We start from the raw sequence: 24460 nt of genomic DNA on the forward strand, positions 1-24460 counted from the left end.
AAGCTGACCTCAGACTTAGCACTATTCCAGTTTGCTTCGCTGATAAAACTAAGCAAAACCAGCTTGGGGAAGGGAAGGGTTAGTCCACCATAAGGGGAGTCTGAGGCAGGAACTGAAGCACAGACCATGGAAGTTGACTGCTGATTGGCTTGCTCCCTCCAGAGCTCAGCTACCTTCCTTAAATTTCCTAGTCCACCTGCCCAGGGATCACACCTCTAGACCGTACCTCATTAATTAGCAGTCAAGTAAATGCCACACAAACATGCCTACAGGCCAGCCTGGTGGAAGCAGCTCCTGTTCTTCTAAGCACTGAGAGAAAGGTGCACCTGCTCTTTACATGGGGACAGTGCAGAACTTTGTTTTTATTCTTATGGAGATGTCCCAAAGCAGAGGAAGAAAGGAGGCCATTGAGTGTTAAATTTTTCACACTGCATCTTGCTGCTTCTGTAATGGGCATGTTTCACCCTTCTGCTTGCTGCAGTTTGTAGGGTTCCAGTTAGAATAGGGGCATGGGGCACAGGGTATCTCTGGTATGGGGAACAAGTACAGCAGTTGTGGCTACTACTGTCCTCTGGAGTTTTTGAGGCAGAGGTGCCAAGAGCCTGTATGACTGTTTGTCATTCTTTCCCAGATTTGAGGATGGAGCTGTGCAGTCACTTCATTGGGTTCCACAGCTGGTGCTGCAGGCCTTGTGCCTCCAACCAGGACTTTCTTCTTAATGCTCTCGACACTTAGCTAAACACGACTGCATCCCAGCCCAGCAGGTCCCAGCTCGCTAGTCTCCAACTAACTCTGGGTTGGTTTTAAAGCAAATCCTGTTTTGTGGACTGCCTGGCAATTTTTTTAGCTAACTGTAATGATAAAAAGGGAGTATTGCTCTATTCTGAATCATATCTAGTTGAATGCATGTTTATAAAAACAAACACAAAAAGCTTGCTCAATCTACCTGCAGTGGCTGATGCAAAACCATCACATGCAGAATCCAAAGGACTGGACTGTGTTCTACAGCCTGTGCCACTCATGCACTGTTGTCATGTATGCTGAGTCTCCAAGTTACACGTGTGCAAGTGAATGTCCTCAAGAAGCACCTAGAGTATTGAAGGGGCTTCTTGGGGTGGTGAGGGTTGCCAGGTAGGGACACAGACTTGTAGTTTTCAGCAACCTGTGTTTTTGGCACTGACGAACCTGGAGGGAGCTGCAGGGACTGGGAGAGAGTGAGTCTGTGGTGGCTCCAGAGCAGCAGCAGGTATAGTAGGGTCCTCTCCTTCATTTCAGCTCAAGTGTGGTCTGAGAAGCAGGGATGTACTGAAGCCCACCAGGAAATACAAGAGCTGGGAGCCAGTAGAGCTGGGATGAGTGGTCTGTGTGTCAGGAGAGCAGTGTCTCTGCCATCTGAATTTCCATTGTGCATCTTACAGGATATGTTCTGTGTATCTGTTGGGACTGTTGGGAAAGTCCAGTGTAGAACTACACTGTCTTCCCAGGAAGGAGGATGTCAAAGAGGAGCGCTGAGGTGGTATTGTCTTTTGCTTTATTTCGCTTAGGGAATCGTCCCTTTCTTTCCCCCTGAGAAATAATTGAGTCCGCTAAAAACACACAAGCACAGCTGTATTCACCCACAAAGAAGGGCAGAGATGTCAGTTGTGTGCTGTGGAGTGGTGTATATTTAAGACTGGTTAAAAGGGAATAAGTGTATTTTAAGTTAGTTCCCATGTTTCTTGTAGAGAAGCAGGGCTGAGATTATGTCTAAAAATGTAGAAGTAATGTAACTTGTCCCGGGGTCATTTACCTGATGATGACCTGTCCTTTTGTGTCTAGCTGGGGTGAGGCTTTGAAAGTCTGTATAAATGTCCTGTGAGCCTATTTTGCCACCTTTTTCTGACAGCACTCAGAACCAAGCAGATGTGGAGAGTGGAAAGGGCCAGACAGTTTTGGACTATACTTGCCTGTCCAGATGTGTTGTGAGAAAGATTTTGAGTGTGTAATCTGAGTATGTACATAAGATATCAAGAAGGTTCTTTTTGCCTGTATATGCCCAGCTTGAATCTGTGAGAGTGTTTCTGTTCAGTGTGGGTCAGAAGGGCAGGACCTTTCTGGGAGCCGTCAAGTGGGGATGTGTTTTGTTTTGTTTCCCCATTGAAGTGCTTGGGTTTTGGTTGGAAGGGGTGCTTGTCTCTGGCAGCAAGGTCAGGGCTTCCAGGTTGGTGTGGAGGTCGCCTCATTAGCAATCAGCTTGACTGGAGGGTGGGTCATCCGAACATTGAGCCTTTGGAAACCTTATTTTTATAGTCGTGCTCTTCATAATTTGTTTCTAGCATTTTATTTTGTAAGAAGCTGTGGAAAATTTCTGCATGGATCAGTATAAACACAAGAGTTCTCATTCCTAATATTCATGAACATAGAATGTTTATGGATGAATATGTTTAATTGCCTCATGAGCACTTAACTGTGTGTGTGTGGGGTGAGTGTGAGTGTGTATGTCTAAGTGTGTGTAGAGTAAGAATGCACACAGTGCACAGATAGAAACATTTGCTGTAGGCACATAGCTTGTATCTCTACTTCATGTTGGGATTCCCATCTGTGCGGTGGATGGTTTGCAGTGTTGCTGGTTCCAAGGTTTCCCCTGGACCCAACAGAGATGATGGTTTTCCCAAGTGAATGATCATAGATAGTGGAACAAATGTACCCGTGATTTCGCATGTGTTTTAAAAGGCTCCCTCACCCATCCCAACTAAACATACCTGTCTCTCTGCCTGTGAAGGGTAGGGTTGTTTGCCTACAGCAGGAAGTTAGCAAGTCCTTGGGTCTGCTCGCAGCTGCACACAGTGTGTGTTTCCACAGGCCCCGAGTTCTCAGGAGAAAGAATAGTGGGATGCCATCCCCTCCTGCTGATCCCTCAGCTTCACACACTTGCCCTGTAAGTGGTAACAGACCATTCTTTTTCTTTCAAATTGAATTGAGTGGCTATCAGACACTTGTATTATCCAGCTCATTTGTGTGGAAGCCTTTTCTGTTGTGAAACTATCAGGCCATCACCTGTGGAATCTGCTGGGGACAGATATCACTGTCAGGTGAAAATCTGGGCATACGGATAGTAACAGACTGTCACAGGTGGTGTTCAACAGCAGTCTAAAATTTAGGACTAGAACTCGGGCTAGTATTCTATTACACAGCTGCATAGGTATCCCCAAAACTTTGAGGAACATTCCAAGAAAGTGTGCTTTTTATGTGTGTAACATTCCCAACTAGAGTCCTTCAGCTGAATTCTTTTAGAAAATAAGGCAGGCAGGCAAAGGGCCTGATTCTGTGAACATGGACATCATTGCTCGGGTTTGTTTTTTTTTTTTAATTTTTTTAAATTTTTAAAGTTTATTCTCTGCTGCCTTCCTCTGCTGCTGCTATTTGTAGTTTAAAGCTCAGTAGCACTGTTGGGTTTTTAAAGAACCTGCGAGCTCCCTGAGAAGTAAGGCCACCATCAGGATTGGGCTAGTGAGGTTACAGGCATGGAAGGAGTACACTCTTCCAGAACTTTTGTCTCCTGTTTTGTGGTCTTCCTTGGAAGAACCATTGAGTGGCGGTTGGCTGACCAACATTCTGGGGAGCAGCTATTGAGTGTTTTGCGGAGGTGGTGTTTCTAACAGGAGGGGTAATGGATGTTTCTTTGGGGATATGCTAGAGTGAGGGGAATCTCATTGGGGATCTTTGAGCTCACCGGCTTCTGACTTGGGCCTTTGTGAGTGAGTGTGCCTGTGGTTGAGAGAGGCTGGCAGGCATAAACCTTAAACACTGGTGCCGCTTCAGATTTCCTCAGCTCTCCTTTCTGAGTATTGGAGTACAGTATTACTGTGGGACCACCTCTCATTCGGCAGCTGACATCTGTAGTTGTGTACCTGGACTGCTGCATGGCACAGGACCTCCTAGGGTGCAGTGGCAGTTACAGCTGCTGGTCCTTTTCTCTGGTGCTTTCTGAAGGTTGCTGGAGGGCAGGAGGGCAGCTGGCTGAACAGTAGAGTGTGGAGCTTACTCATGTCAAGTGCACCTCCCGGGTTTGCATAGTTCTTGAATTACTTCTCCTGCCCAGTCTTCGACGTTTGATGGACTGATTCCCAGAAAGGATAATATGGTTTCGTAGGAATAGTTAAAATTGTTCCCCATATCTTATAGGATTCCTTTCCCCCTACCCATCTTCATTTGAAGAACAGAAAACCTGTGGAATAAATCTTACTAGAATTATGGGATGGGAGGCAGCAGCTTTTTGGTCTAGGAACTGCCGTAGTTGTACATGAGATGCGAGGACCTGATTGGCATAGCAGGCAGCTCCCAGGGAAAGGCTGTGGGTGGGTCTGGTGCAGACTGTGGGCAGTATAGACCAGTTAGGTCACACTGGGGACTGGCTCCCAGAAGGGTTATTGTGGCAGCTGGAGGCCCCAAAGGAGCCTGATAGGCTGTGACTGAAAGAAAAGGTTCTTCTTTTTTTAAACTTTTATTTTTAAATAATCTTTTTTACACTGTTTTCTTGGTACTTTTTTTATGCTTAAGTCGGCATTGTCTTCCAGTGTTAAAGGCATCCCTTGCCTCTTCATTGAACTTATGTGTCAATACAATAGGAATGGACAGACTGTCCATCCCGAGCCAGTTCAACTAAATGTAAATTCATACTGTTTTAATTTTTTATGCAATCTGATGAGTAGATGAGCTCAGATTTAAAATCCTTAAAAGCACGTTTATTGTAACAGGAATTGTTATGTATTAATACTGCAGTTTTCAATAAAGATTGACTTGTGTTGCATATTCTGTTTTCTTTTGTGAGTTTTGTCAGAGGTGATGTCCTGACTGGCATATGCTGCTACTTCTCCCAGGCAGGAGATTGCCAGCAGGTTGGGGTGAGGCTGTGTGTTCAGTGGAGGGGGTCCTCCTGGGTAATGTAGGAGGTGGAGGCTTGTGTAACTCTCTACATAAACTCCCGTGTCCTTCAGTTCAGTGAGGAGGATGCTGGGACTCAGAAATACCACCACACCCATCCCCTTAGCTCACATATGCCAATTACCTGGATCCTCCAGGGGCTAGGAGGGAGTCTGGGTACCCACTGCTGTCGGTGGCTCTTTCACTTGCTTTCCTCCTTCTCCCTTTGGGCGTCTACAGTAGCTTAGCCCACTTCTGCCAGGAGCCCTGTGCCTGTGGCCTCATGAGCAACACTTCCCTAGGCTGAGAACAGAGTAGCTGAGGCCCCAGGAGGAATGGGCCAGCACACGGAAGAGGAAATAATTCACACGTACATCAACAATTGATCAGCAGCCAGGTTACTTTTCTTAAGTTTCTTTATGAAATTAAATGTGGTTTCTGGATTAGAGAAGGTACAGTGCAAGAGTAACTGACCATGCTTCTGAATCCTATGGGCTCTGCACGATATGCAGGCCTGGCTGTGTGCCCCATGAGTCAGTCCATGCTAGGCCACAGAATTCAGTCCTTATGGCTTCTCACACTCACTAGGTAAGGCAATCTTTCTGTGTCATTAACAGTTCTCCATTGTTAGAGAAACAACACGACAGAATCATAATGAAAAGGGACTGGGTTTGTGTACAGCCACCCCAGCTACAGGGAACTGCCACTAACCTGGAACCAAGTACACGGCTGACTATGGTTTTCTTCTCATTGCACATGTCACAAAGAGGGTGTCTGGCAGCCAGCAGTGTCTAGAGGAGCCAGGAAGCATAAGGACAGCTATGAGTAGAGTTAGGAGTGCAGAATTCCTGGTTCCTGACCTCCGAAGTTGCAAGTGGGCTGGGGGCCTGAAGGACAAATGAAGAGCAGAGGGGCACACACCTGCTTTTGCAGTGGCTCATGGCCACAGACTTTGGTCTCCTGCCCAGAGGAAACAGGAGTGGAGATAAGCTTTCCAAAGAACGTCCAGAGCAGATGAGCCCGATTTGCACAGCCTGGCCAGTGGTGGTTCTGAGCTGTGGCTTGCAGGCTCACCATGGTGGAGGCCCTGCGCAGGTCCAGAGTATAGGCAGAGGCTGGTACCCGTCCAACACTGCACTAGCAGTGGGGAAGAGGCCAGAGGCGGGACCCAGACTTAATACAGCTCTGGTGCTTTACCCGTTCACTTCCACTTTTCAAACCAGGCAGAGGGCGTGATGGAGTAGGCCTCGAGGGAAGGCTGGCTCCACCAAGTGCTGTCAGATTGTCTGATAGGTGCTGGCTCACTTCCGGAAAGGTGCCAGTCGGCTGAGGCTGTGCCAGAAGTGAGATGGCTTCCGCCTGGGCTCTGCTAGCACCAACACCTGCTGCTGGGGCCGGCTGGCAGGCAAGGATGGATGCTTGTGGCGGGTCAGGTAGCCTGGCCTGCCGATAGCTGGGCAAGAGAGACAGCAGGGGTCACAAGGTGGAAGGCAGAGGGGTTCATCTGTGGCTTCTGTTGCAGACACTTCTTCGTGGGGGTAGTTTGTCACACAGGATCTGCTTTCCAGGGGGTTAACCACAATACACAGGACCCCAAGGTATCAAGAGCTTTTGGCTTGAGGCTGGCCAGGGCCACTGTCCAAGGCATGGGATGCCTGCCTTCATCTACGGAGAGGGAGAGGTGGCTCCCTCCCAGGCAGCTGTGATGTGGCTATTAGCAGCCTGGGAAAGTGAGCACTGGAGCCCCTGGTACCACTAGGAGATCAGAGGTGTCAAGCGAAAACTGTACTGACCAACCACTCTTGTCATCTGCGGCCCTTATCTCCTTTGGAAACATACACCCGTAAAGACAGTGGACATCTCCAAAGACCCAGATGGCTAGCTGGCTTTGCTTTTGAGGTCAGATGGAAACGTGATCAATGCTGGAACTGCCCGAGGAGTAGGATGGTTCCCCATTTACCTTTAGGCTTCCCTGTGGCCTGCTGCTTGCTGGCGTTCAGCATGGCCTGCTTCCTCTGCAGCTCAGTGATGGAGAAACCTGGAGGAAGGGCACACGTGAGATCCCGCCTTGCCTTCTTCAACTCCTCATGTGCCTCCTTTGGAGGGCTTCCTGGTCCAGGTAATATCTGTCCTCCCGGTGCCCCGTGCCTATCATACTTTACAGGCTGGCACGGCAGGGGACTGCTCCCTCACCTGCTCAACCACCCTTTCTTGCCAACCAAGGGAGAGAGCAAAGATCCCTTGAGCCACCACTTCATTCCCTCCCTTGACCCTATGACCCTTTCCCATTTCTCTCCTCCAGCTTTGCTTTCTCTATGCTTTCCCAAACCACAGCATGAAGCTGGGGATCTAGGCATAGGAAAGGATGGGAAAGGACTCTAGTACCACCCCCATGCTCTCCCAGGGCTCAAGCTGGTTTGGAAAGGGACTCCCCCCCCCCCCCCCGGTCTCAACAGATGGGCACATTCAGTGAGGCTGACCACAGAGGAAGGGCCCTTTCTGCCAGAGGGCTGAGCACAGCAGAGCCTGTGCCGAGAGGTTTCTGCAGCCTCACCTAGCCCTAGGCATGATCTCATTCTCAAGATGGCGCTGAGCACCTGGTAGGTGGGCCCCAGAAACTAGGCAAGGCCCAGCAGGGTCTCCCACCTGTCTCCTGGTCCAGCCGCACCTGCTCCCTCTCCCTGGCAAAGGCCTTCAACCAGCGCTGCTTCTGTTCTGGTTTCCTGGCACACAGTAAGTGGCTGTCGCCCGTGGCACCACAGTACAGACGGAAGGCATTCTTGACGCTCACATGGAGGTCACGGTCCTTCCCGTCTTCCACATCCACCACCTCCAGGTCATCCATGTCCAGCCGGCCCTTGTAGTACAACACATCCCGGCGGAGCAGGTCCTGCCAGATGCTACCCTGAGCCCTGGCTGCCCAGCAGCCTGTCTGGTCACGCCCACTCCCACCCCCAGCCGCTGATGGACAGACAGGACAGTCTTTGTCTTTGAGGTGCACATTGACAGGTGGGCAGAAAGCCCCAGAAACTAAAGCAGCAGCCCACATGATATGGGAGAGCAGAGAGAACAAGGAAGGCTTCGTGCATGGGGCCAATGTGCTGTGGTTGAAAGAAGCAGAAGCTAGCAGTAAAGAGGCCAGAGGCTGCGGGAATCAGAGAACTCAGGAAGCGAAGGCTTGCAGGAAGGGAGAGGTCTGAGGAGCAGGCAGGGAACCAGGTCGGGAAGGAGGGTGTTCTGAACAGCAAGCACACTGTTCCAACAGCTACCCAGTGTCCCTGGGCTCGCTCTATAGTCAGTCAGTCCTAAAGGCCTGGAGACAGGAAATGACCAGGGTAGAATTTGCCAGGCCCTTGACTTCTAGACAAGAACCCCAGCCCTTACTGCTCTCCTATATGAAACTGGTCCAGCAAGGCAGGGTGGTTCGGATACCTTTTTACAGTAGATGAGCTGACGGTCAAAGAGAAAAAACATTCTCTGCTGACTCTTGGCTTGAGGCTGTGTTACACGGGTCAGCTCCCCCGAGTAGATGAGTTCTGAGCTCCTGACCAGGAGATCTTCCCCCTGAGTGAACCCCAAGGAGAGCCATGAGGTAAGTGCACCCAACCTTAGACTCTACTCCCTGCCTCTCTTGTTGGTGAGCCTTCCCACACTGTAGCCCGAATTGTGCCAGGCCAACAAAAGGGGATAACGGACACCCTTAAAGCCCAAAGCAGTCCTTGGGGCCTTGAGGGTGTGGCTGTGGGAGGTGAATGAAGGCAGCCTGACCGTCCTGTGGAGTAGGACTTCAGTGTAGCCTGTGGGCCTTCTGAGAACTTGATGTGCCACTGTAAGGTGCACAGTGACTTAAAGGGTAGGAAACTGGAAAATACATTTGGATGTACTGAGTTAAATAAAAGTCATTTTCATTTTGTATGTATGTGTTCCACATGTGCGCTTATGTGTGAGTGTGGGGGCCAGAGGTCAACACCAGGTGTCTTCATCACTTTCCCTCCTTTTGTTAAACCATATTTATTGTGGGAGGGGAGGGGTTGATACCCGCATGCCACAGTAAGTGTGTGGCGGTCAGAGGACACCTTGCAGGAGCCTCTCCACCACGGGGGTCCTGGAGACCAAGCACAGCACATCAGCTTTGGAAGCAGGCACCTTTACCTGCTCAGTCATCTCACTGACTCCGGCTGGCTGGCCAGAAAGCTTCAGGGATCCTGTCTCTAACCATCTCGGACTGGGATACAGCCGTCACCATGCCTGGCTTTTTATGCGGGTGCTGGGAATCGGAATTCCCATGTGCATGTGCCCTGCGCAGCAGGGGCCTCATCGTCTGAGCCATCACCCCCACCCTACTGTGTTCTTACTTTTGGCAGATGGCTACTAGAAAGTACAGAATCCTAGACATGGCTCATGCTTTCTTTTGAATGGACAGTGCTGCTTTAGAGAAAAAAAATAGGTTTGGCAGGAACTTGCCCCTGCAGCTGAATGTATTTAGGACCCGAAACTGGCAGTCTGGCGCTGTTGGCAGCTGTCCATTTGGGGATGACTGTGCTCTCCAGTCCTTGACCAAGCACGGGCTCAAAACCAGTCTACTGCATTGTCCTGCTCTCCTGCCCAAGGCTTAGGAGTCGGTGTAAGGACAGGGCCTATGCCTCTACTTCTCTGTAGCTCATTCGGGCATGCTTCCACTTACTTTCCTATCCTGACAGCTGGCATGGCATGCCATGGCTCCAGATGGGAACAGGCTAGAGGTGGCTAGTTGCCGGGTGCAGAGGAGCAGAGTCCTCCTGCCCCCACACCTCTAGGGAGCAGGCATGATAGTCGTCAGTTTACAGAAGGGGCAAGACTGGCAGATCCGTGGGAATGCTTAGCTCAGAAAAGCTGACAAAGCCTTGGCATGGGAGGATCCATTTCTAGGCCCACCATTGGCTCTAATCTCAACTCTTGACAATTCCAGAAGGTATCTAAAGCTTAGCAGTCCAGCCTGTCTCTTAAGGCAGAGAAACAGACCAAGATGTCTTAAGAAACACAGTTCCTTGGGATAGGGCTGCCCCTGGGCTGGTGGTGGCTAGAAGGTGTGTGGTGATGTACACAGGAAGGAGACCATTACGTGCCAAGGTGGAAGCACCACCAAGGAAAGGCCCAGTGCAAGAGAGAACCTGTATTCCAGTAGGTCCTGGGAGTGCAGTGGATCCCTGCTTCTGTTCCCCTCTGGACAAGGACAGTTTTCAAGCAAGGACCCCACAGTATTTTCTGGGCACTAGGGCCCTCACCTCCCAGTCCTCTATGGAGCTCTGCCACTGAGCAATCTTGTCGATGTTTTCAAGTCTCCGTTTCCGTTCATTGATGAGCTGGGCCACGTTCTTCATAGCATGCAAGGCAGCCTCAACGTTCTTAAAGTCCCTGGGGCAGAAGAGACAGAAATGTGCAGCCAACTGGGGAGCAGAAAGAGCTGTAGAGTCCCCAGAGGCCCCTCCATGTAAAGTTGTCACCTCTGGGCTGTATATCATGGCCACAGCCATCAGGTACATAGCCTCTCTCCTCCATAACTGGTAGGTAGAACAGCTTAATAGTCCATTGATGTATATCCTCCCCTACTACAGTAGAGCTCAGGGTGGTGGGCTTGCTTTACCTAAGCTATTTCCCAGTGCCCAAAGCAGTACCCACCATTCTGCAGCTGGTACCCACACTATAAATATTCGATTGGCTGCCTGATGGCATGCAGAGTCTCAGGCAGTTCCCCTTACCACCTCGTGCCCTCTACCTGTGCTGGGGGTGTGTGTACTTGAGCAGCTCCGCCAACTGGAGGGGATACTTGCAGATCTTCTGCACAGGGGTCAGTAGAAAGCCATCCAGGGAGATGTCAATCATTCTTTGCAGCAGCCGGCAGGCCTCGAAGAAGTACACATACTTGCTGAGCTTGGTGAGCCGGGAGAGCTCCACACAGGCGTTGGGGTGGTTGTTGCAGTACTCAGAATAGATCTGGAAGTCTGCTTGCTGGGGGCACAGCTGAAGGTCAGGGTGGCTGTCTCCTGTTTGCCCAGGCAACAGGCCACAGCCATGAGGTGAGAGGGACAGGAATCTCTGCATTTGTTTTAGGAACTGGTTCTACCAATTTGGCTGGGTACAAGCTATGTGCTGTCATCCCAGGGATGGGAAAAACCTGTGCTACCATGCCCATCCTCGGAGCCACTCAGCTTTCCCAGCAGGGCTTCCAGGAGGAATTCTGATTATGCATTATTTATCTTTTAATGAAATCAAATCAGGAAGGGTTATCAAGGCTAAGCAGGTAAGACCTTGAAAGGTAGAGAATCCCTTAGCTGCTTTAGCAGAGGACAAGACAGCTTCTGCCCAGTAAGACTAGCAGCTTCTATCTGTGAACCTGGTGTGGGAAATTCTGCGAAGACATAAAGCAAGGGAGCCATGCAGAAAGACAATGGGGAGTAGGGGGTAGGAGGGGCAGGCACTGCTGCCTTAGGGCTCAGGGAACCTAGCAGGATGTGTCCAGGCACACTCACGTGTTCCAGAAAGCAGGCACCCAGCTCGCTCAGGTGTGGCCGCTCTGTGTTGAACTTCTGCTCCAGAGCCTTCACGAAGGCCTTCTGGCAGCGGTAGATGTCCTCAATGTTCCCAAAGATGGTGCGCAGTTGCTCTTCACTGAACATGTCCTCCCGCTTTCGGCACTGGCGGACATAGCCCTGGGGGATGGGGTGGGCCCACACTTGCTCTCTAGGGACCCGCCTGCCTGCCCTTCCACGTGCCACGCCCCCCCCGCCCCCCCCCTCCCCCCGCGCACCAGTCTGCTTCACCACCCGGCCCCACCCATCCTGTTCTACTCATCTACTCATAGCTTAGGGTCACATTTCATAATCCTCACCTCGCCAAGCAAGCCCTGCCTGCCTTCCTCACCTCGCAGATGTCCCGAAGGTGCTTGATATAGTCCCTCTCAGTGCTGAGGATCTCATTGATGACGTTGGTGCGCATCTGGTCCTTGCAGCTCTGGGCCTCTGGGACGTTGTCGTCGGCCTCTCCAGCCCCGGCCCGCGGGGCCTCATAGTCATCCGCGGGCTCATCCTGGTTCACCCGCAGCTAGACAGTACAAAACAGACGAGTGCCTGCCATCCTCCTCATCACTCCCTGAACTCTGCTCCAGGGCATCGGGAGCAGAGGTCAGTAGCTCCCACAGAGGGACACACAGGGCATACCTGCAGTTTCCCTGCAACTACCTCCTAGGCACATGGCCAGGGCGAGGGATGGTGGGGTTTGATGACCACAGCTGATGTCAAATTCACCCCTCTAGGAGGGCTGTGTTCTCAGCAGGGATTGGAGCAAACACTAGGAATTTCTGAACCAGACCTACTCACCAGGTGCCAGGTAGAGGCCTTGCCAGCTGGTTAGCTATTAAGTTTAGGAAAGGGCGGGGGGGGGGTCTGCAAAGGAGGGGTTCTTGAGTACCTGGGAATCCCCTCCCTTTGGGAGTCTACATCAAAATGTCCTTCTCTGGTGACCAGATGCAGCCTAAGGTTGGAACTGGGTCACCTGCTCTCCTGGGTATGACTTCACTGTCTATGCCTCCTGAGATTCCTAGCTCTCAAGACTGTCTGTATGTTACATGTTCCCTGCACACCTCAATGAAAACATAGTTGTGGGTAGAAGGCATGGTTTGCTTGAAGCAGTGGTATGCTAAAGCATCATAGTCTTACATTTCTGACCTGTGCTTCTCTCTAGCCCGGGAGGACCGTGAGCAAGAGCCTGGGAGAGCGTGCGCATGCGTGTGTGCGTGCGTGCGTGCGTGTGCATGCGTGTGCGTGTGTGTGTGTGTGTGTGTGTGTGTGATTGAGCAGAATGTCTGTCACAGTTCTGACCCCCACCCATCCAGTCTGAGTTACCAAGTAACAGCAAAACAGAGTCCATGCTCCATGCCTCCTGGAACTGAGGTACCAAAACTGAGAGGGGGTGGCCCATGCTACATGCCTGGAACTGCAGAGCTGTTTGGGGCTTGGACTTTGAGCAGAGCCAGGAATCTTCAGAAGTTTGGGGAAAGAACAGACTGGAGCCATACCCGTACAAAGCTGGCAGGGAACCACCCCTCGCCATCTGCGACGCGGCCCCACCACCATTCTCTGTTGGTGGCATCCATCACTTCGATGACATCGCCGGCTTTGAAGCCCAGTTCCTGGTCGTCCATGGTAACATGGTCCCACAGGGCTTCGGCACATACCACACTGCCATCACTAATGAGCTGTGGAGAGAGCCAAGGCAGCGGCGTCAGTGAGGCAAGGCTACCCTAACCTGCTCTTACCCAGCAGCCCAGGAAGCAGGGATCCTGGCCTGCTGTACGGAGAAACTAATGAAGTCCGTCCATTGTCCCCGCCCCCCCCGGGGGGGGGGCTGTGTCTTGGGCACGTCAGTGAGGGAGCCAGAAGAGAATTCATTCACACCTTCAGCTACAGTGCCCTACACTGAGATCCCGGACTGGATGTGCACTGCGACGTGGCAACTGGCAGCTGCTACCAACGCTCCTAGGTAGCCATTTAAGAGAGGGAACTTGCTCCCTCTGCAGGTTTTTGCCTGTGAGGTCACCCAATTAATAGTGCTGTTTTACCAATGACAGTGCCCATCACAGCAGCTGGGTCATTTTCATTGTCTTTTATTTAAAAAAACAAAAAAACCAAAAAAACAAAAAAACAAACAAAAACCCTTGCAGAAGTAGTCACATGACATCACTGCTCCTTACAGCCTTGGCACTCACACACGCACTGGGATCTTTCTGCCCAATGACTGGCTGATGAGCTCCTCACTACTGTGTGGCCTGCCCCCGGCCCCTCCCAGGTGGCCCGGATGGTTGGACCTCGGTCCCTCATTCTGATTCAAAGGCTGTCTTCTGCTTTATGAATAGATGGCCAAGGGCAGGATACAGTGGGGTAGGGGATGCATATGGCCTCCTCCTTGGCTAGCCAACAGAGACATAGATGGTCACCTCCAAGCAGGTCCCCTCACAACCCAGTCCTGCTTCTTCTAAGCTGCTTTATACCCTGTGCGCTCTCCCTTGGCCTCCCTGGGGACTTCCTGTTTGAATCCTTGCATCAGCCCAGGAAAGCGGATCTCTTCCCAGGAAGATAAGTGGCACCTCTGCCCCAAGTGTCAGGCATTGCCCTAGAGATCTCTGTGCCCAAAGCCACACAGATCCTAGCAGGGCTCTGGGTTCCTGGGGACAGCAGCCCTCCAACCTCTGGGCTCACTGTCTCTGTAACAGTGACTTTCGGCGGGTAAGTCTGGCTGACACACAGCTGGTATAAGACAGGAGGACTCAGCAGGACCACACAGTAGGTGCCAGTCGGCCTCAGGCCAGGAGCCAGCAGGCTTCCTGCAGTGGGCTGTCATGTGAAGCCTTGAAGATACAGCAGAAAGAGGTGGAAGCCAGTGAGAGAGAACAGGGAATGTGCCTGGATCTGGGGTCTGCAACCCAGGCACTCTCGTGGTCCAACTTCCTGCTTTGTATGAACTGGGTGAGGGAATCTCCCTCCGTCCCCGGATTCCCTCAAACATAGGGAGGGAGGGAGGGAGGCAGGCAGCCCTCTCCTTATTTTGTGGTCTGGGTAGACCTTGTGGATCCTACCCTGCTGCTGGAACAGCTACTGAGGGTGTAGGACAAAGGCAGGGCTTTTCAGAGACGAGGGTCCTGGGTTGCGTTACTGACAAGTCCCAAAAAGCCCAGTCACGTGGAAGCCTGTTGTGTGGGAAGGAGGCACGGGTCATCAATGTCGCCTCCAGACACAGAAAGCATCCAGTAGACACACTGCCGTGTCTCTGAGCATATCCTCCGAACTCGCTGCGTCCCCCATCAGCACAGCAGTAAACAGACTCTCCGCGTGATGGGTATCACAAAGGGAAGGCTAACATGCTCCAGCTCTGAAACCAACCATGTCCATGTCACTGCCAAAGCAAAATGTGGCTCCAAGAGGCGAGAAACACATTTTACAGAGTTATCAGAGAGGCGAACCCCAGCTTCAGCTCGGTTCATTTCTCTGCAGAGCCCCTCTCGGCCCCATCAAGTGCACCTGCTCCTAAATCCGGCTCTCCAGCTGCCGCAGAGAACAGGAATCCAGCTGGCTTCTGCCTGGCAGGAGGAGACAGAGGCAGGCTGGCTGGCTGCCTCTGAGGTGGAGGGGCATCTGGGGGCAGGTGGGGCTTGTGCCTATACCCAGGTAAGATAAAGATTAAGATAAGCCAGGGGCAGGGGCAGAATTCCTTCCTGTGCCTCTGGTTCTGCCTGGCTCTAAGGGAGGCTGTGATTTAAACGGACCCCAGTGGACCATCATCTCCTTTATCATATCGCCCTCCTCCCACCTCCTGTGTTCCTCTCACATGCGGGGTGGTGGCGCCTTCTCACCAAGCTGTCCCTGAACACCGGATGTGGTAGGAGGGTGTGTTCAGAGTGGCTGCTGCCCTAGGAGACTGACTGGCACTTTTTAAGGCCTAAAATAACAAAAACGCAGGTATCGTCTGCAGAGGAGCCCCGATATCCTCTGCAGGCCTCCTGCAGCCCCGACACAATACATGCCCTGCAGTCCAACGCACACCCTTTCCAAACAGCCCCCACTAGCAGGTCACGGTTCCCCCAACATCTTCAGTCAGAGACCCGCCATGTTGCCCCACCCCCTCCTCCCCAGCCTCGAAAACTGATGAAAGGCCTATTGGGCACGTGTGCCACCACGCCCCTCAGTCACCCTCACGGTGGCATCCTCGGGGGCACCCCCAGATCGGCCTTGACAGTGAGCACACGGGGTTGGGGGTGGGGCTGGGGGAAATCTTTCCCTCTGCATGGTGACAGCGGCTAGAAGATGCCACTCACCCTGCGCGGTTCCCTGCGGTGCCGGGCGCGTGCAGCTCAGCGAAAGGCCAGCAGGAATATCAGCACGGCGTTGATGAGGACCAGCAGCGCCAGCACAGCCGAGACCACCACGCGCTGGGCGCCCGGGGGCAGGTTGCAGCGCAGTAGGGCGCGGAGGGCGCCGCCAGGCGTTGCGGGGCCACGCCGGGGCTGCGGGGGCTTGGCCATCACGCCCGGCCTACCTCCGGGCTCCTAGCGCCGGGAGATCCCAGCTCAGGGCTGGAGCCGGAGGCGTCGGAAAGGAGGCGGAGCCGCCTGAGCTCACCCGCCAGGCTCCTCCCTCACAGCTAGCTTTCTGGGTGAGCATCCAGGGCTTCAGTGGGTGCAGGGCGAAAAGAGTTGCGGGGGGGGGGGGGGGCAGGGAGGGGACCTGTTAAAATCGCGTGACGGGGTTGCTGCGGCTCTGAAGAGCAAGTGCGTTGTGATCCGCCCTGGGCACTTACTTCCCTGGGAGAGTTAGAAGACTCTAATATCCACACAATGTTAGGTGCACAGATAGCCATGGAAGTCCTGGGGGTTCCTGGGGACCTAGCTGACCCAGGCATTCCCTAGTGAGCTGAAATCTTTGGTTGTTGTGTGTGGGTGGGGGTGGGGTAGGGTTAGGAGTTTTGTCATATAGTCCAGACTGGCTTTTAATTCATATATTTTATATAGATGACCTTGAAATTTTGATTTGCCTACTCCACCCTCCTCAGAGGTAGGATTCCAGGTATGAACCATCATGCTTGGTTTATGTGGTTCCGGGATCAAAAGCAGGGCTTCCTGCTTGCTAAGCAAGTACTCCACTCTCTAGGCAAATCCCCAGAGGACCAAGGGATCTTAATTCTAATAAGACTCCTTAGGAAATCGCTTCACAAATGAGTGTGCCTCTGTAACATTAGATAATTGTCACACAAACGCCCAGCAAAACAGGGTAGCCGGGGGAAGAATCTGAACCTGGGCCTGACTGATCAGCCTCAACCACCAGAACAGGGTTCTGAGCCTTCGGACACACAGCTGTCTTCTTCACTGGCAGCACCAAACAGAACCCGCAACCTCAACAGGGCAGAGGTCTCGGTCTTACCAGCGTGGCCCTCTGAAACCGACTGTAGTTTAGGTGGGGGAGGCACAGCAGAGGAAGCACGGTGTTCATGTGTAGGTGACTGTCCCCTGATCCCTGTCATCACCCTGTTGAAGAGCTCAGGCGCGTACACGTGTGGTCCGTGTACAATGTGCATACATGTGTATCTGTGAGGAGAGACACTTCTGTGGGTGTGTGTGGGGGTTATCTGTGCATGTACTGGTGTGTATGTGTGAGTGCCTCTGTGGATCTGAAGGGGCAGCTTACCTTCTGCACTACAGGCTCAGCCTAGACCATCGATCTGGGGTACTGCGTCTACTCAGTTCTGCAGAAAATCTTGGGTACCAGGTTTTTCCCCCCATTCCTCAAAGGGTTTTGGGAACGTGGTGGTTTGAAAAAGATGTCTCCCATTGTCTTGGGGCATGTGAATACTCGATCTCCATTTGACAGCACTGTTCTGGGAAGCTGAGGAGGTGTGGCCTTGTTGGAGGAATTATGTCACTAGAGGTGGCTTTCTCTATGCTTCCCGCTTACAGTCCTAGCCGTGAGCTCTCAGCAGTCCTTACTGCATGTCTGCCACCTGCTGCCGCAATTCTCTCTTAGCCCCTGGAACTGTACGTCCAAGCAAACTCTTTCTTCTAGAAGTTGCCTTGGTCATGCATGGTGTTTCATTGCAGCAGCAGCAGCAGCAGACTAATGCAGGTAGACATAAGACATCCGAGGGCCACTGCCATTCCATTTCTAACTTTCCTCTAAGGCTGGGGACCTGCCATCTACTGGAGTGACGCTGGGACTTGTAGTTCCATAGAGAGAAGGTAGTCTCTGCATCCCCAGGTACCTTAGCATAGCAGGGTCTACGGTAGGCACTGAAATCAAACATTCCGTCTTTGAACTAAGTCCTTTAAGACTCAGAAGGTAAACAAAATTTAGAAAATCCAGTAGGTGTACAACTCATAGTTCTCAAAAAGTTCCTAAAACATACACGATTCACAAGACCTCTCCCGAGGGTTACATAAAGGATGACAATTGCCAAGAAGAGGAGCTGTCTTGAGAATCATCAGGCATGCTGGGCCTTCCAATGATACCCGTTTTTTCTTATGCATAACCCAGTAAACCCATTCATTTACTAAGCTAGACACTAGACTTGGGTTTCTTTGTTTTGTTCTTAGTACCCCATCTGAGGTGAGTATATGTTTGCTTCCCTCAGATCCTGGGGTAAAGTCACACAACAGCACTCTGGTTCACTGCTATGCCAGATCCAGAGAGGACCAGCCCCAGCTATGAGCATGACCTTCACCTCATGATGGCAGAACCACAGGGGAGCATGAAATGGGACAAAAGGCCCTTGGGTTTGAGCTGGGTTAAGAACTATGTGGGGATACGACCCTACCCAGGTACTCTTAGCTTTTTAAACTGCAAGAGCTCAGGGTATAACTCAGATAACAGTGGCAACAGCTTGACCATTAAAAACTCAGGCATACCCTAAGCTGGTATGCCAAGGTGGCAAGACTAACAGGAAAGGGGAAGGGAGACACAGATGATGTCTAAGGTGAGGGAGGCTGAGTCCTGAAGGGAGACACAGGTGTCTAAGGTGAGGGAAGCTGAGTCTAAGTTCTATAATTCTGGGTAATAATGGAGGGTACAGGAGCTGCTTTGGAAAAGTAACCACCATCTGGCTTTGCAGCTCTGGGCTCACAGGGCAGCAGTGAGCTGAAGGGACTTACAGCTGCTCCTTCCCTGTCTCAAGGAGCTCCTGAGGCAGCTGGTTTTCCAGCACCAACAGTGATCACAAGACAATGAAGCACCAACAGGTGTTAGGGTCCTCCTTCAGGCTGGGGAGTGTGAGAACCAGGCCTGGCCGGCTATGTCTGTCATCACAGGAGCCAGAGGTCAGCTAATGCCATAGTGAGGTGGCTTTGGGTCCTACAGTACCTTCATGTTGAGTCACAAGTGCCGGGGGAGATGGCAAGCACCCTTGGGAGACAAAATGACCTGAGACAACTCTGCTTCCCACCGCTGTGTTGATCCCATGATTGACAGCATTCTTGCTTACACTTTGAGATGGCACACATTCTATGGCTCTCCTTTTGTGTCTGTCTGCCTCCTCGCTTGGGCTTTTGGCAGGATGATATAGAAGCCATCTGTACTCTGCTTCTACCCTAGAATTGAAGGATCCAAGCAGCTATGGGCACAGGTAACAAAGGGAACCCTGGGACCCCAATGTTCTCCCCTCTGTGTGGAGAGCAGCTGGAGCTAAGGGGATGTTTCAGCCATGGCCCGACCCAAAGGGTACGGGCTGCCATGCACAGGTGATAAGGGATTTACAGGAGACTATAGGTTCCTCACCACCTCTCCCCAGATCACTGCACACACAGCAGAACTGAAACGTAGTGGAGATGAGGCCATGCTGGGTGGTTGTAGGAAGGAAGGGCCGTATGAAGAGCCACAGACAGACACTTCCTACTTTTGGAAAAATCCTTGTGCTGAGGATGGACTCAGGCCCGGTAGCAGGCATGGCTGCGAAGCCTAGTATGGTTGAGTAAGGTAGGAAGCACAGGCATGCCCAGGCCCAAGCCATGGGCATCTGGAGAAGGCTCTATACTGGACAATGCTGTAGGAGAGAGGCACTTGCAGGAGCTGAGGACAGTTAACTGCTCCATTTGCTGACTCATCCTGCAGGCGCTGGGCAGTCCCAAGGGACCTGGGACAAGTATGTGAAAGGAATACAGAAAGCCTAAGACCCTGCACCACCTTCTCATGCTCCTCACATGAAAAGACAGGCATCGTATACACAGCCCATTCCTGCATGCTCAGCCCTTTGCAAGGACTGGGCCTTCTACACATCTGCACGCTATACCTACAGTGTGCACACATGTGTGAGTAAGCACGGCCTTCTACATATCTGCACGCTATACCTACAGTGTGCACACGTGTGTGAGGAAGCACGGCAGTCACGCCCCAGGTACCCAGAATGCAAACTGCCTCTCAGATCCCCACTAGCTATCACACTCTGGGCTGGAGGAGTTGGGATCTCTGTAAAAACTTGGGAAGTCTGGGGGCTTTAGAGATGGTTCAGTAGTTAAGAACATGTAATGTTCTTGCAGAGGACCCAAGTTAGGTTCCTAGTATCCAACACTGGTACCTTATAACCACCCATAACTCTAGCTCCAGGGAATCCCACACACAGAGACATCATTAAAATGCTTTAAAACTCTTAAAGAATTTGACAAGTCCTTTTTTTCTCCTAATGGTGGCATGAACGTGGAAGGTTCACAATCTACAATATGACACCTACTTCTTAGAAAGTACAAGTCAGTATGTGATTTATGGCAGGCCAAACATCACCTAGGACACTTTTCCTCTGACACCTCCTGCTCCAACAATGTCCAAGGATAAAGTTCATGCTAACCCCCAACAGAGCTTCCTGCTGAGTCCCTAACAGGTGGCAGACAATGCCCAAGGGGAGGGAAGGGGGTACCCGAGGGAGGCAAAGGAGCCAGCCATCCCCAGAAATCACCCCCTACATCTTTTCCCAGATCTGGTTAGAATCTACTCGAAGCCTTCTGCAGGTCAGAAAGCATAGTCTTTCTTGACTTTATCTCCAGAGCCACAGTTAGATGGGCTGATTAGCCAGAGGCCGTCCACACACAGATAACACAGCTGCCTGAGAATCATCTGCTAATGAAAACTCTTCAGTATTGCAAGACCTGAAATTCATTTGGGTGAAGCAGGAACACACACAGGGGCTCGTGTTTATGCAGGACAACAAGCTCACTGCCGTTATATTCCACCCTCTCCCCAGTGAGAACAGGAGTGTGTGTGACTATTTAATGGAGAACCTAAGCTTCAAATTTTCTGTCTGAGGAAATGCTAGTTAATGGCGTGTGTGTGTGTGGTGTGGGTGTGTGTGTGTGTGTGTGTGTGTGTGTGTGGAGGGGCCGGCATCTGAAAAGTAGGTATAGCCTCTAGTACTTTGTAGCACAGTGGGGTAGCCCTGGTGCATTCAATTAAGAACTGCTCAAGAGGCCTGGGGGAATTGCTCAGTGCTAAAAGTACTTGCTCTGCAAGCATGGAGACCTGAGTTCAAATCCCCAGCACTATCAAAAGGCCAGGCTACATACACACGTAATCGCAGTATCGCAGGGGCCGAAACGGGCAGATCCTGAACTGGTGGCCTCTGCATGTGTGTGTATAAATTTTTATGTGCGTGTGAATAGCTTAAAGGAGGGGCTGGGGTGATAGTGTAGTCTTAGCACAGTCTTGACTTACACGCATGACTTATAAACATGAGAACAAAAGTTGGATCCACAGAACCCATGTAAAAAAATAAAGCCAGTATGTAATTGGAGGCAGAGACAGAGACCCCTGGGGCTACCTGCCAGCCAGCCTAGCCTACTTGAGTACCTCCAGGCCAGTGAGAAACCCTGTCTCAAAAATCAAAGTGAACAGCGACCGAAGAACAAGAGCTGAGGTTACCATGAGGTCATATGTGTGCATACATATGAACACACGTGTTTATCCATACAATATGAACACATGCACATAGCTCAAAGGAGCTAGTGGATGAGGTTCTGAATTTTCCCAACATAAAAAAATAGTAAATTTTTGAGTCAATGGGTACGTTCATTACCCGTCATACGACAAATAAATACAGCATACACAATAAGCGTCAGTTAAAAATTGAAAGGAGAACTTGTGATGGGAGGTAGTTCTGCCCAGATGAAATCTCTCACTAATTTCATCTGCTTAGCTAGGAAACAGAGAAACCTTTAAGTGGCACACGGTTGTCATAGCAACAGCAACACTCTGAGCTTGTGTCCACAGGGAAACTGGCTTATCAGTTTTCCCTTGCTTCATGCACAGTCTATGCGGAATTTGTCACTTGAACTGGAATAACAGGAAGGCCTGCTTTGCTCGCTCTACCAGAACTCCTGCCTGGCATTGCTCCTGCTCCTGGACTCTCTGCAAACCCAGAGAAGTTCTGACTTTAAACACACTGTGCAAAGAAAACCTCACTGTGGGGGTAACAGCTACTGGATAAAGGGTGCTGTGTGTACCCCAGCTACGCCACATACTTCAAACACAACTGCACATGTGTCTCGCATGAACCTGCAGAGGGACCCCCTCCTTCCACTGGCCGAGCCTCCTTGACACTACCTCGTTGATGGCTAGTTGCTCTCCACCTCCTCTGGGGTGGCTGTAGTGGTGCCCCGAGTTGTGAAGCTCTTCATACAGGTCTTCCTCACTGCCTGTTTCCTCTGCGCACACCGTGTCCAGAGTTCCATCCGGCATCCCTGGAGGGAGAGACAGCAGCAGGCAAAGAGCATCAGCTTGGGAGGTGGAAGAAAGCGGGTGGCAAAGGACCCGGTGATTGTAGAACCAGTATTACTTCTATGGGAGGAAGGAGGTGGGCCAGGAGCTACTTTGTCAAGCTGTCCTTGCCTGCTGGATGCAGAGCACTGACATCAATGCTACAAAGTCACCTAGCCCTGGGCCATAGCAACCTGGTAGCCAAGAAGACACCAGGGTTGGCTGGGGCACACCATCCAAGAACTCTGAGTTCAATTAGAAGTCATTTACCAATGTCTATAAAGGGCCGGAAAAGACCTAAGAGAAAAAGTAATCTTGGGGAACCTTTGAGATAGCTTATCCAGTTAAGGTCCTTGCTACCCATCCTGACCATACGTGTTCAACACCTGGTTTCTATATGGTAGAAGGGGAGAACAAACTCCTACGAGTTGTCCTCTGACCTCTGCATGGGTCACACACAATGTGATTTTTAAAAATATTTATTTATTATGTATACAGTATTCTGTCTATGTGTGTGCCTGCAGGCCAGAAGAGGGCACAAGACCTCATTACAGATGGTTGTGAGCCACCATGTGGTTGCTGGGAATTGAACTAAGGACCTCTGGAAGAGCAGGCAATGCTCCTAACCTCTGAGCCATCTCTCCATCCCACACAATGTGATTTTTTGAGGCAAAAATATGACTATTTTTTATTTGAGATTATAATTTAATTACATTTCTCCCTTCCCTTTCCTCTCTCCAAACTCTCCCATATGCTCTTCCCAGCTTTCCTTCAAATTCATTGGACTCTTTATTTTTCCACTAATTGTTATTGCATGCATACATGTATTTATATATCCATGTGTATTACTAAATATTGTATTACTAAATATTGTATTACTAAATATTGTATTACTAAATATTGGGTTCATATAATGTTACTTGCTTATATGTTTTTAGGGCTGCCTGTTGGCACCACACAACCAGGTAGTGTGTTTTTCCTTGGAGAAGACCACCTCTCCTCCTGCTCCCAGCTCAGTTCCTGTAGCTGCTCTCTGTGTAGGACTGAGTCCTCTTAGACTTTTACCTGTCCAGTATGGCATGTCTATTGGTATCATCCTTATTCATCTCATGCTTAGGCAGTTATGTTGGTGAGATTTTATGGGTGTAGACTTAATGTAGCTTCTGAGATTACTAGGAGACAATCTCACAGCAAACTCCCCGAACCTCTGGCTCTTACAATCTTTCTGCCCCTCTTTTCTAACGTTCCCTCAGCCTTAGGTGCTGGAGTGTTTTGTAGATGCATCCGTTAGAGCTGGGCTACACAACCCTGCACTTTCATTAGCTGTGATGCTACATGTTGATCTGTGCAGTAGTCTGAATATAATTGGTCCCCATAAACTCAGGGAGTGGCACTACTAGGAGGTGTGGCTTTGTTGGAGTAGGTATAGCCTTGTTGAAGTGTGCCACTGTGGGGGTGGGCTTTGAGGTCCCATATATGCTCAAGCCATGCCCCCAGTGCCTCAATTCACTTTCTGTTGCCTTCTGATCAAGATGTAAGAACTCTCAGCTTCAATAGTATCATGCCTTCCTACATCCTTTCTTCTTTCTGCCATGAGGATAATGGACTAGATCTCGGAACTATAAGTGAGCCACCTCAATTAAATGTTTTCCTTTATAAGAGATGCTGTGGTCATGGTGTCTCTTCATGGCAACAGAAACCTAAGACAATTTGTATTCTGTCCTTTTGTTCATTTTGGTTAAGAGCTCTTGCTTGGGTTCCTAGCATCCAGGCTGAGTTGCTCACAATGAATGACCTATAACTCCAGCATGCAGAGGATCCAGTACCCTCTTCTGACCTCCATGAGCACTGCACTCAAGTGCACATCCCACTCCCCATAGGTAGAAATAAATAGGCCTTAGAAGAAAGGATACTCAGTGTCACTAATCATTAGAGAAATACAAGCCAAATCTCCCACATCACCTCCTTAGGGGGTTATTGTAAAAGGAGGAAGAATAAGAAAAGATGGAAAAAATTTGAGGAGGCTGTGGAGAGGCTGGGCCCTTTCAGTGTCTTTTTAAAAGTAATACATAGCTGCTGGAGAGACGGTTCAGTTGGTAGAGTGCTTCCTGTACAGGCCTGAGTTTGGTCCTCAGCAACCATGTAAAATAAAGAAAGCCAGGTATGGAGGTACATTCTAATAATCCCACTGTTTGAGAGGCAAAGGCCGGGAGATGCCTGACTGATTGGTGAATTCCAGGATGAGAGAGAGAGAGAGAGAGAGAGAGAGAGAGAGAGAGAGAGAGAGAGAGAGAGAGAGAGAG

General features: G+C 50.8%; 3 protein-coding genes across 6 annotated transcripts in view; 1 reads left to right on the top strand and 2 right to left on the bottom strand.

Annotated features, from left to right (window-relative positions):
• Positions 1-4789, top strand: part of Fam168b (family with sequence similarity 168 member B) — a 31755-nt gene extending 26966 nt beyond the window's left edge. For all 4 annotated transcript variants that reach the window (XM_050134630.1, XM_050134631.1, XM_050134632.1 and 1 more), the window contains one exon: positions 632-4789. The gene's annotated coding sequence lies outside the window, so the exon portion shown is untranslated. The remainder of the gene's footprint in view (positions 1-631) is intronic.
• Positions 3332-24460, bottom strand: part of Arhgef4 (Rho guanine nucleotide exchange factor 4) — a 140303-nt gene continuing 119174 nt past the window's right edge. The window contains 11 exon segments of the mRNA XM_050134629.1: positions 3332-6261; positions 6264-6355; positions 6863-6940; positions 7549-7792; positions 8335-8466; positions 10167-10296; positions 10658-10890; positions 11412-11591; positions 11803-11982; positions 12956-13135; positions 22005-22141. Coding sequence (XP_049990586.1) covers positions 6040-6261; positions 6264-6355; positions 6863-6940; positions 7549-7792; positions 8335-8466; positions 10167-10296; positions 10658-10890; positions 11412-11591; positions 11803-11982; positions 12956-13135; positions 22005-22141 — 1808 coding nt within the window. The 3' untranslated portion in view covers positions 3332-6039.
• On the bottom strand, positions 12997-15999 carry Smim39 (small integral membrane protein 39). The gene is made up of 2 exons (XM_050134634.1): positions 15749-15999; positions 12997-13135 (listed from the first exon to the last, which is right to left on the bottom strand). The coding sequence occupies exon 1, from the start codon at positions 15953-15955 to the stop codon at positions 15785-15787; it is 171 nt and encodes a 56-aa protein (XP_049990591.1). The 5' UTR covers positions 15956-15999; the 3' UTR covers positions 12997-13135; positions 15749-15784.

This window comes from Alexandromys fortis, unplaced genomic scaffold (assembly GCF_014885135.2).
Source record: "Alexandromys fortis isolate MF-2015 unplaced genomic scaffold, M_Fortis_MF-2015_v1.1 scaffold_20, whole genome shotgun sequence".
Lineage (NCBI taxonomy): Eukaryota > Metazoa > Chordata > Mammalia > Rodentia > Cricetidae > Alexandromys > Alexandromys fortis.

Excerpts from the sequence above, each read along its gene's own strand:
- Smim39 (XM_050134634.1), bottom strand. The coding sequence starts at position 15,955 with ATGGCCAAGCCCCCGCAGCCCCGGCGTGGCCCCGCAACGCCTGGCGGC.